This window comes from Notothenia coriiceps, unplaced genomic scaffold (genome assembly GCF_000735185.1).
Source record: "Notothenia coriiceps isolate Sejong01 unplaced genomic scaffold, NC01 NC01_scaffold00007693, whole genome shotgun sequence".
Classification (NCBI taxonomy): domain Eukaryota; kingdom Metazoa; phylum Chordata; class Actinopteri; order Perciformes; family Nototheniidae; genus Notothenia; species Notothenia coriiceps.
The window spans coordinates 67,165-79,550 of NW_011340394.1; the positions used below are offsets into that span (position 1 = coordinate 67,165).

General features: G+C 45.6%; 1 protein-coding gene across 4 annotated transcripts in view; it reads right to left on the bottom strand.

Moving 5' to 3' along the window:
* Positions 1–835: 835 nt before the first annotated feature.
* arhgap32b (Rho GTPase activating protein 32b) overlaps positions 836–12,386 on the bottom strand; it is a 31,720-nt gene continuing 20,169 nt past the window's right edge. For all 4 annotated transcript variants that reach the window (XM_010769722.1, XM_010769721.1, XM_010769720.1 and 1 more), the window contains 11 exons: positions 10,374–10,476; positions 9,580–9,724; positions 9,024–9,106; positions 8,595–8,702; positions 7,744–7,889; positions 7,448–7,649; positions 6,925–7,070; positions 6,738–6,812; positions 5,827–6,633; positions 4,581–5,494; positions 836–3,919 (listed from right to left, as the gene is read on the bottom strand). In XM_010769722.1, coding sequence (XP_010768024.1) covers positions 1,613–3,919; positions 4,581–5,494; positions 5,827–6,633; positions 6,738–6,812; positions 6,925–7,070; positions 7,448–7,649; positions 7,744–7,889; positions 8,595–8,702; positions 9,024–9,106; positions 9,580–9,724; positions 10,374–10,476 — 5,036 coding nt within the window. In that variant the 3' untranslated portion in view covers positions 836–1,612. The remainder of the gene's footprint in view (positions 3,920–4,580; positions 5,495–5,826; positions 6,634–6,737; positions 6,813–6,924; positions 7,071–7,447; positions 7,650–7,743; positions 7,890–8,594; positions 8,703–9,023; positions 9,107–9,579; positions 9,725–10,373; positions 10,477–12,386) is intronic.

The following is a 12,386-nucleotide window of genomic DNA, read 5'->3' on the forward strand; positions in this document are numbered from 1 at the left end:
ATAATTAATGAATTGTGTTTTGTGCTCTTATCTCCGAAACTAAATTGTCCAGTTTGTCCTTCAAGTAAATGTCAGACATAGCCAAGCAGAGGTGTATATTAATATCATGGACATATTAAAAGACATGGATTATAGCTATTCCTGAACAGTTTTATTTATTTCATATCTTACTGTAGATACCTCTAGTTTGACACTAGAGTGTTTTGTTTCACATTCAAGTACACAGTGCCTTCCTTCAGTTCCCCATCTGGAAAGGGAGAGGCTTTAGATAAGGCAAGAGGAGCAAAACCTGCAAGCGATATAGAAGTCAAACAGTTACAGAGTACAACCTGGATCAGGACAACATATTGTAATCCATAAATGATGGTGCAAAAGGTCACGTAGGACCAGATTAATGTATTAAACATTGATTTCAAGACATGAAACCAGAAATAAATGGCCCCAAATATCTACGGGTGCTCCCTCCTACACAAAACAAGTGAACCCATTATGTCCCCTTTCAACCCTGACCTGTCAAAAATCATTAAAGTGATCTTTATCGAGATATCACAATGTTTGTGCATTATGACAATGGTAAAGTGAACACCAAATGGTCTTTGTCACCAAGTGTTCTTTTCCAAACAACTCTGCAGCAACATGTTCTTCACCACATTGTTTTAGAGGACATTGTTTTCAGCTTTATTCAGTTATTCCAGTTCATGAAAGTAATGTGAATGTGATAAATAAGAAAAAAAGGAAATAAAAATAACCTCACACACATCTAAAAAGGTATAACAGGCATTCTTCCACGTCCCCTCTTTATCCTGTATGTGCAACAACTGCACCAAGTTGTTTGGTCCCACATTCGATGAAGAACAAACAAGTACCAAAACATTCCTTAGAAGTCATTGAAATCTGTTTATAGCAAAGTTACATAAAAAATGTCACAGTCACACAGAAAATAAGACATTGATAACCTCTGTATTAACTCAAAGTAACCCATTGTGGCTCCTTCACATCACATTTTTTAACGTCTGATTCTCCGAGACAAACAGGGACTCGTTCAATGACTTGTGTGCATGTCAGCAGGTGGGGGNNNNGGGGGGGGGGGGGGCGACGATAACCTACATGTCCCCCTCCTGCTGTAACACACAAAGAATGCAGGGGATAGTGAAGTACACAGAATTTAGAGAGATAGAGTGCATGCATTTCTGAAATGCATACCCTTAATCCCCGCTCTGTGCTCATACCCAGCGCCACACCTAAAAAAAAAAAAAAGTCTCTTTTTTCTAGTTATCCTAATATATATATACATATATATATAGATATATATATATATTGTGTATATATTTCACATTTTTGTGTTGCTGTTCAAAGTACCTCACATCATTCATATCATATACATTTATGACTGGCTACTGTCTCAATCAATCACAACAATAGGACCTCTTGTACATTAGCTTCCGGTACATTCAGGACTCTCTTTAAAAAGTCTTTAAAAATACAGAGGAGCAAAAATATTGGTGATACGACAGGCCGCTGTCCTGCAGAGGCTGCAACCATAGCTCAATAGTCTTTCTTCTACACAGCTAAAGATAATTTTTCTTTAGCTGTGTCCCCCCCCTTAAATGCTTTATTCTGTAAGTATCTCTATCTCTTGCCTCTGCAGGGCCAGCTCGGCCTGGATGAAGGCTCCCTGGCCCAGTGCTGTGGAGTATGCTGTGTTGCCGTGGCTCACTGTGAACCCTGGGGTGGGAAAGGAGCCCCCGCGGGTTTGAACCGGGACCTGAGGCTGAGGTACCGGGTGGTAATCGTCCAAATTATCATAGTGGGAGTGCACCTGTTTAGTGCCGTGATTCTGACAAGAGTAGTCCCTGTCCAGGTCAGGGTGGCCCTGCTCCCGGATGCTGTGTGACCGCTCCAGGTTGGAGTGGCTCAGTTGTTCCCAGGGGGCCGACGGCTGCTCCTCTGTACCGTGGTAGCTGCTGGATGTTTTCACCTTTCTCTGGTTGTGTTCAGAATCAGGACATTCGTAACGTGGTTGGATGTTCCTCTGGCTTTGATACTCCTGCTGCCGGAGTTTGGGTCTGCCGCTGTCTCCACCTAGCGGCTCGTCTCCGGCCTCGTGCCGGCCGCCTTCCTGAGAGGACAGGCTGTGGCTCAGAGTCGCCGGAAGGGAGTGAGATGATTGGCATTTCTTGGTACCGCTTTGCTTGGGGAGTCCATCTGACTTCTCTCCCACAGCGCTGCCCTGGAAGTGTTTATCAGTCTCCATGTACATGAGGACTTCCGGGTCAGACACCAAGTGTCTCGGGAGGTAGCGGCCATCTTTGCTCTCAGCTGCAACCAGCACAGCTTTGCCGGGGTCAGATTTACTGCGCAGGTGCAGCGTTTCATAGCCTGATATATCTGCCGGTGCAAATAAGCCAACATTGTCGTACTGAGAGAGGACAGGGCCTCTGATCTTCTGTCTGGCCCTGCTCTCCCTGCGGATTGAGTGCATGCGGAGCCTCTCTGACTCCTCCGGGTCCCAGGCCAGGTAAGTGGCACCTTCCTTGTTCCCATGACTGGGGGGCATGTCCCTGCTCACAAAGCTGTGCTCCATCCCAGGTGGGAGAACATGGCGAGCGAGGAAGTGGTACCCAGTCGCCTTTCCACCCGGTCGGCCAGCAGCGGCTCCAGGATCTCGGCCCCCATTGGAGGGCAAGTGCCGGACTCTGATGGTGCCGTAAGGATCGATGTCATAGAAAGGCGCCTCCAAAGGGCTTGAACCAGAGTACGGACTGTAGCGGTACTGAACCCGGCCATTCTCAAAGTAAGGCTGCAGCTGGGTTACGTGGTAGTCTGATTGAGAGGAGGACTGCTGGGGGGGCTGTTGCAGGGGCTGCTGATGGGAGGGCTGCTGATGGGAGGGCTGCTGATGGGGGGGCTGCTGATGGGAGGGCTGCTGATGGGAGGGCTGCTGATGGGAGGGCTGCTGCGGGGGCTGCTGGTAGGCTTTGCACGGATACATGGGTCGATGGTAGAAGAAAATATCATCATCTGGAGGAACTTCAGTCCTGTGGATAGGCACGGTGCGAATAGTGGAGGGAACGTGGAGGGAGTGCACTCTGCGGATGGTGGGATAGCCTTGGGGTCTGTCGTGGCTGTAACCCTGATGCCCCGGCCCCGGGGACATGTACACACTGCGGGGGTTTCCTCTGGACTTCATGGAGTGGTGGTAGGACCTGGGGCCTAAAGTGCTGTATCTGTTGTCTAGTCGGGCGTTGTAAGGTATCTGAGGCTCCGACTTGGACACATAGGAGAGGTGCGGGGAGACGCTGTCTGGCCGCATGTGGCGTTGTTTGGACTGTGGGCCCTTGGGAAGAGGCCTCTGGTGGTAGTATGCAGCTGCTGTGGGCTCAATTAAGACAGGTTCTCCTTTAGCGTGGTACAGATAGGTCGGCTGATGCGTGGAAGATTTCCGAGGAGAGGGAGGGTGGTGAGGCAGACCTTCTTCCAGATGCCCCGGCACAGGGCCCTCCCCCAGGCAATGGTAGGAGGCTTCACTTTGGCTAAGTGCTGCTGTGGCCAGTTTGCTCTCGATGGTGCGGACTGGAGGGGCTGGAGGTGTGGCTCCGTACACGTCGTTGTACTTAGCAGACTCTGTACGGGGTTGCACTGGCTTTATGGCCTCCCAAGGCTTCTCAATAGGCTCCACAGAGGTGGGGGCCACTCGTGCGCTGGCCTTCGAGGGGGGCTGTGGTTGGGTTTGGACCTGTGATTGCATGTGTGGCTGAATTGGAAGATGAGGCTGTATCTGAGCTTGGCTCTGCTGCTGAGGTTGTGTTTGATGCGGGGGGATGGAGATAGCCTTTCTCTTAGGCTTTTGAGCTATAGGAGGGGGCTGCTCTGATGGTTTTGAAAGGCTTGGGGGTGATGCAGTCTCCTCTGGTTTGACCTAAGACAAAGAACAAAGAAAACAACATTATTACCGATTAAGTTCACAGTTCTGCTCAGTGTCACCAGTCTGGTTGCAGGGTAGTTCCAATCCCGGCAGCAGCATGTCATACATTCTAAATGTCTGCTTATTTAGGTGTTTCTCTTATGTTCTTCCTTTTCCTACTGGTTTTGGTGCCTCTCGTTGGCGTATTTGTCATTTGTTGGCTTTAAAACACACAAAACCAGTGAATACCAACACATCTCTGAAGACTACACATACAGTGTCTTCTACCACCTAGTATGTGCCTACTGTTTTGCCAACTTCATAAGTGCTCTGAAGCAGGTGCCTGACGTTTTTAGGCGACCATAACCAGCTGACTGTATCAACGGAACTTCCAGGCGTTGATTTAGACTGGGTATTAAAAGATTGTCAAGTGGACAGCAGGTATTCCCCTAGACACATACGATCTGCTCTCAACGGATGAGTGGGTGCCCGACACAGTCACTCGAAACGTGTTTCCAGAGGATAATAATAATAATCGTGTGACATTTTAGCTGCGGCACAAGGAATAAAGTGGATCCATTTGGATCATGCTTACTGCAGCTCACCATTACAATGCATTACAAGAGCCTTCATCGTTTTTAAAGCCTAAGTTATATATAAAAGTGGTGAGACTTACCTTAGGAACAGGATGTGGTAAGACTCCAGTAACTTTGTAGCAGTCACTGGGGGAGGGGGCTGGAGTGGTAGTAGGTGAGTTGCTACGGACTGGGATCTGTACTGGGACCTGCACTGGGACCTGCACTGGGACCTGTACTGGGATCTGCACTGGGACCTGTACTGGGACCTGTACTGGGATCTGCACTGGGACCTGTACTGGGATCTGTACTGGGACCTGTACTGGTATCTGTACTGGGACCTGTACTGGGATCTGAGCTGTGACCTGTACTGTATTCTGTACCTGTATTGGAACCTGTGCTGGGATTTGTACTGGGACCTGTACTGCATTCTGTACTGGGACCTGTGCTGGGACAGGCTGCTGCCTTTCTGGACTTTTCATGCTTGGAGGAGTGCTGGATGAACTGGGGAGGGGGGCGCACTTGTATAAAGGAGTGTCCGGTGGCGTTGTGTCTGTTCCAGGCTGTGTTGCAGGTGGAGCTGTAAGGGATTTGGTGCTGTCTGAAGGCTTGGTAGTGATGCTGTCTAACTCTAGAGGCTGCTGTGTGGTTGTAGGACTGGAGGTGGGGGCATACGATGAGGCCGTGGTGACACGGGGGGCAGTTCTGTTTAGTGGCAGGGAACTTCCTCTCCCTACTCCCTCGGAGGACGAAGTCAGGTAATGTGTGACCAGTGGATGCGGCGTGTCCTGGAGGTTAGAGGTCTCCTGTGGCTGCGGGGGGGACACCGGTGTGGAAGGCTCAGAGTGTCGGGACTGAGACTGAATGGAGACCTGCTGGGCAGACTCTGCCAAGGCCAGGGCCAACATGCGGGCAGCGTTTTTAGGAGGGGGAGGAGGAGGAGGGGCAGTAGAGGGAGCTGCAGAGCTGAAGGAACGAGGGGTGAGGTCCTTCGCAGAGTCCTGAGCTACGACTCCTAGCAGGGACACAGAAACAAAAGGGGTCTATAGTTGAAGAACAAACAAGTGAGAGAGCAGCAGGTGAAGAAGAGACATGACAGCAGGCAGGCTGGATTTAAGGAGCTTGAAGAGGATGGGAAAAGTTAAGCGTGGTGCTTGGGTAACATATGAAAATATTAAATTTTACTTAAGACCAAATCCATGCAAGCCTGGGAGACTAAACCTAGAAGAAAGCAGTCATATAATTAATGGCATGACTTAAAACCTTATTCTTAAATAAGAATCTACATAGTTTAATGGAACAGGTAAGAAAGTACACAAATAAAAAAGGTCATTATCTGCTCCCTACCTTGGTGCTCGTGGCTGCTGGCAGCTGGCGCCCGCGGCAGGCTGTCCTCTCCCTTCAGCTCTCCATTGTCCACACTGTCAAAAGCTTCCAGCTTAGAGTGCAGCTCCTTTTGAAAAGCTTCACTGAGAGACAGCTCTGCTGCCCTCAGCAGGACACTGCCCATCAGGGGAGGAGATTCTTCCGCTGCTGAATAAGGGGATGAAGGTTGTACAGCCGTATTCCTGTCAGGCACCTCAGTAGAGAAAAGCTCATAAGTGGGAAAAGGCGTTAAACTAGTGGTCTTTCCACATTTAATAGGTGACACGGCCTGTGTGGGTTTGTCAGTATAAGAATAGGAAGTGGTCAGTTTGTTGCTTTCCACCTTGTGTCCAGCGGCCAGGCTGAAGTCTGTGGACATCAGGCTGCTCAGTAATGTGGCAGCGATGAGGTCAGAGCCATTGGTTTTTCCACAGGCGCTTACATGGTTCCTCCTTAACGTGGAACCCTCAGCCCCCTTGGGTGAGTCATCTAAAGGGAAGGCGTAAGAGGTGTCGGGGAGACTGCACTGGAAAGACATGGGGTCAAAGTCCAAGGAGGCCATGCCGATGTCTGGAGGGCTGAGGTCCACGTCCTCACCTGCTGAGCGGGGGGGAGAGATGAGGGCAGGCACACAGATGGGCCCGTCGTCTCCGTCGCTGTCATCTGTGGCGTCCAGGTTGTCGTAGGAGTTGCAGTGCTGCCGGCTGTCCAGCAGCTCACCGTTAAAGGAGGCTGACAGAGCGTCACTGCTGGAGCGCGGCCTGCGAGGACGGTACACCTTCGACTCTCCTGAAGAAAGAAAATAATATATTCAGAAACTATTTTTATAATAGTTATTTACTACAGTTGGGGCAGCAATGCGTGATATTAAACGAGAAGACACAAATTATTACCTTCAACATTGTGCAGGGAACTCAGTGACTCTTCACTCTTGGCTGATCTTAATGTTGCTGAGTCTCCTCTGCCTCCTGAAACAAAGCCATTTCAAGGATTAAGCATTGTTTTCATTTTTTAGTCAAATAAGCTCCTGTCTTTTTACAATTGGACTATTTTCCTTCTAATTGAGGAGGTAAGACTCACCGGCCAGTGCCATGGCCTTCAGTTCGTTGGGCTCACTGGGGTTGCGGTGCAGCTTGCGCTTGGACATGGAGGAAGACTTGCCCAGGTTGAAGAAAGAGCGCCAACTACCTACAGGAGACTTCTTTGATTTAATAGGAGGCCTCTTCCTATAATAATGGAAAAGCAGGCAAAGAAGAATTAGTTTCACTTACTCACGTAGACACCATAACTCAAAGACAGATTCAGACACAGGGGACGAATAATCAATCCCATCTCGATTCAAGCTTTTCTTTTTACATCATCTCTACTTTAAGGACATCTTCCCAAGTCTGAAACTGGAGACAGCGACTGTCCTCTGAAATACTGGCAATCTGGTGCAGGTGGGAAAACTCTTCAATATAGTCTGACCAACATTAAATGGACACAGTAGACGTGTGATAGATGTCTGTGGGCCTAGAGTGTGTCTTTACTACTTAGATTGTATATTAAATGACAATTGACACATAGTGATTACATGACAAATTAGACAGAGGAGTTAACAAACCTCTCAGTGGGGAATTCAATGACAGTGTGGAACTTCCCCTGCAGAGCAGCCGGACCCTCGCCCACCTCGATGTACTTGCTGTCCTCAGTGACCGGAGAGTTGATCTGAGCCTGGGTCCTGGCCTGGGCCTCCTCCAGAGTCAGGAGTTTGGTAGAGGGAGACGAAACCAGCAGGGACTTAGGCCGCGACAACGAGTTGTGACCTGGCGATATAGAACAGTGTTTAATGCTCGAGAAGAAGCAGCATTGGCTGGTGTAGAGATGTAGTGAGCAGAGGAGGTATCTGCCTGAACGTACCTGCTCCCTCTCGTATCAGAGAGCTGAGTTTGGAGCTGAATAGAACATCCACGTGGTTCAGGATGAACTCCACCACCACTGACTGGATCCGGACCTCCATGAAGGCTGCTGTGCCGCTGAAGCACGCAGATTCAATCTGCTTTGACCTGACAATGACAGGGGAGGATATGTGGGTTAGATTTAGTCAAATGCCCAACTTTAAATAAGTAATAGCAAATCAATTATAGGTAAACAATTCATCTTAATTAGTTAAAAATGACTTCCAGCATTTGATGTTGTGTTGATCAGCACTCCCCGCAGAAATGTGCCTAAATCCTTCCACTAAGGCAGAGTGACTAATTTAAAGCAGGAGACAGGAAACGTTATGCTGCACAGAGCTCATTATCATGTACAGAGAACATATTATGCTCATTTTCAGGTCCAAGTCCAGGCTTTAATGTTCAAAAAGGTCTTTACTTTTCTCATACTGCCTGTGCTGCAGCACCTCTTTTCACCCTCTGTTTGAAACCAGAGCCCAGTCTGCTCTGATTGGTTAGCTGTTGTGATTGGTAAACCACTTTGACATGTCCCGCCCCTGAGCATATCAGGTAAATGTGTTGAAGTGTGAGTGTTTCAATAAGTCTATACATTTCAATAAAGATAAATCTTTAATGTGAGAAGTATACAAAACCTACATAACCTAAATTAAAGATACATCAAATTGTGAAGACCATTATAATTAGTTTGAGATGTGTTGTTTAAAACATTAAGAAAACAACCAATCAAGGTGGCTTTAATGTGATGATAGACAGTGTATTCAACTCAATAAAACATGCATTCAGAGAACATTGTGTGGTGCAGGAGGCCCTCACCTCAGAAGGTTGGGGGCCCAGACGATAGCCAGGTTCTTGCTGTGCATGTTGGTGATGTAGCTGTAGGCTGCCAGGTGGGACAGGTGTCTCATCAGGAACTCCAGGGTCCTATGAATCAAACATCTATCATTCACATAAATTGGTCCCCTACAAGTTATAAGCACACTAATGGCCATGATAGAGTTTATTCTTCAGAGCATCAATATTTCACCATGTGATCTATCCCAAAGGAATGTCACTTAGAAATGTGCATTTGTATGCTTTTGGAAAGCACACAGATGAGTATAAGCTGTTAAATGATTCCCCTCAATGCATTGTGGCCGTAAAAAAAACAATAATTTTATCAAGACAGGAGCCACAACACAGGATGCATTTGTATCTGGCAGTTCCTGAGTCTGCCACAGGGGGGCGGTGTGCCTCTACACTGACCTGTAATGCGGTGGAGGAAGCTGCTGTATGACATCATGGATTTTGATGAGTCGTTCCTCGTCTGTTGCTGCTGATACAGCATCCTTCAAAGTGAAAAGAAAGGGAGGGAAATAAATAGTGTGATGAATCAACACAAGGCTAAATTAACTTGTTATGCCAGGTTTACGCCGCTACATGGAGCAGGGGGGAATCCGTCAGGAGCCATAGCCCCCCACCCCTCCTCTCTCCAGCTGCAATAACAACCAGCATTTACTTGAAATCTCTGTTATGCTTGGACAACATTGTTTTTCCAAGTCACACATAGAGTTAGGTTCAATGCTTATACTGTATGTCAGTGGGTCTATGACTAATACATGCAAGATGCACTGTAGAATTCTTACAAGATGTATTTATAGGAATTTCTTTACATTTCATTACTTTACGCTAGAGACTAATAAGCACAATCAGTATCTTTCAGTAAGTCACGTGTTATAATAGTAAGTAGACTTGTATATCCACACATTTGTGCTAGAAATTGGTGTGTGAGAAGTGCTTGAGCTACTCAGGCTTTGCTTACAGAGAATTTCTCGTAGAGCTGGTAGGTGAGCAGGGGGTTGGGCAGCTCTCTGAAGTAGAGCTTACACAGCGAGCCCACACAGTGGATGTCCTGGATGTACACATCTTTGGTCAGGTCGGGGATCTGCTCAGAGTCAAACTCATGCCTGGTGAAAGATAGGGGGCAATATATAACAAATATAAAACTAGAAAATATTGCTTAATAATAAAACAGGTCTACATTGCTCCCATGAGTCCAACAGAAGAATTATAAATATAGCCTACATTTCTATATGCTCAAACGCTGAAATTAAATGCAGGGCATTTTTACATCTTCTTTTTTCAATTGTTAGCATTCTGAAAACTTGCCCCCCTGAATATTATAGTAGAATAGCCCTAGTCTCTGTGAAATCCAAGAAGATCTTGCACCAGTTATCCTGAACGGGAACTGCACTAGTTTACATGTAAACACAGGATTATACTGACACTGACAATAACTACTTAAATGTCCACAACATATAAATTGCCTTTTAACAGTTACAACTGCTGTCAGAGTTCAGATGACTTAAGTTCTGATCCAGTGTAACTGTTGATGGGTAACACCTGCACGTCATCACGATTTTCTTTTACAGATGCAATAACCCTAGATGGAATTCATACAGTATGTTGTCAGCTTATAGAGGGCTATGGTAGGATACGGTTTGTAAGCTCCTCCTATCACATTTAAGGACATTTCTGTAAAAACTAGTTGTTTTATTAGGGGAGATTCTCATTTGACCTTTGAATCACATAATAAACAGGCAGTGTGTCTCCTACCGTAATTTCTGGATATTTGAGGCAATTCCAGAAAGGCGGTAGATGCCATCCACCACACCGTGCTTCTCCAGGAACTCGGTGCAGCTCTTGAGGACCTGGGGCACTGTGAGGAGAAAAAGAGCCGTTCAACACTTCACACACAAGTCAATATTTGTCCAGTCTTCACTGAGACATTCACGGTCAAGAATGTGATGACTCTTCTTTTGAAGAGCGAGTACAAGCGAGGTCAAGCTAGAGCTCACAGGCTTTCTGGAAAAGAGGCTGCAGGCGCTGAAAGACTTTGGAGTGTGATTAACTACATTTCTAGTGCTATCTGAGGAAAAAGGACTTTTGGAGCTGAAGGGGGAAACGTTTGAGCCAATACCCTGAGAGCTTTAAAAAGATTTGATTTCTTTATTTGATGTTTTTGGAGTAAATAGTTAGAAGAACATGTCAGTGAATGAGGCAGCAAATCATGTTCTTTAACCTGTTAGACCCCAAGCGTGTTTTTCCGGTCTCAGGCTCGAAAATGACATTCCCAGACCAAATGACCATATCTTCCCTTGTAAAAGGGGAAAATTAATAATCTTTTTTCTCAAAGTAATGATAAATCTGTGAGTTGGATGTAGAAAAGTCAGAATCAATATAGATGTTCTCTTTATGCTGTGCAATATATCATATGTGCCTGTACTGTTTGAGTGAAAATAAAGTTTGATGTAATTTAATTTCATTATTGCATTTCATATGTTCCTTAGAGTGCTACAATTTCTTTTAACACAGTTCATCATTCATATTAAGCTCATACTGTACATAAATAACACTGAATTAATTAATTGTTTAGAGGAAACTAAAGAAATGGCTTCAACAAGAAAGATCACATGTTTAATCCTAACAGGTATTACAAATTAAAATATAAAAGCAGCCCACACAATTACATCACTATGAAAATATTCATATATAATATTAAAAAATACAATGCATGCAGTATTTGTTGTGTTTATCTGTATTTAATGAACAACATGGCTGGGTGCTGGGTGCTGGTTTGTGGTCGTAGCACTCTCTATCTAACCACTCGTTCAGGTGCTTTCTCGAGTGATTGCAACCAACTACCGCACACGTAGTTCCCGAACCACTTTTCTTCATGTTGTAATTGTTATATCCTCTTTGTCTCTGCGATATCAGTGCTTTGTCGGCACAACGGAGCTAGCTAGCAAAACAAACCCAGTCCGCCAAAACGGAAGTGCATTGCATCGAAGGGAGGAGTTCAGGATGTAGAGCGGAAACGGCTCAATAACTTGTGTATAGGAGTTCTTTGTTTCTTATTAGAGGTTAAAAGTTGTATACTTAATAGTTTTATATAACGTAATAAATAGCCTAATAAATGCAAAAAAACTGTAGTTTTTGTCTGATATAACAATAAATACAACTTTATTAGCTAGCAAGCTATGAAATATGTTTAGCGGCTCCAGACAATTTTTTTTTTTGGAAAAGGAACAAAATGGCTCTTTTTGTCAAAAATGTTGCAGACCCCTGGTCTAATGGATAGTGAGGTGGGCTGAAGATCGGAAGGCTGTGAGTTCATTCTAGTGTGCCCTTGAGTAAGGCACTTAGCCCTTAGTTACTCCAGGGAGAATGTCCCTGTAATCGGTCATTATAAGTCGCTTTGGATAAAAGCGTCAGCTAAATGAAATGTAATGTAATGTGATTAGTAAAATATGCATGAATAAATAAATAAAAAGTTAACTAGGAGAGAGGAGAGAGACAGGAGAGGCTGGTTCAGGAGCACAGACACACTCATAAATGAATCAAAAATAAATTAATAAACAAGTTTCAGTGTTTTTTTCATATTGGAAATGGTATGTTATTGGTTATAGCCATGATTTTATGATTATTGAAATCGTATACAGTTGTGCTTAATATAGGTGTTTCCATAGATCTAGTCTCTTTATTTTCCCCTCAAAATGCACCAGATTGATGCATTTAACTCCAAAATTAAAATCTTACCGGGGGAGCATGCCCCCGGACCCCCCTAGA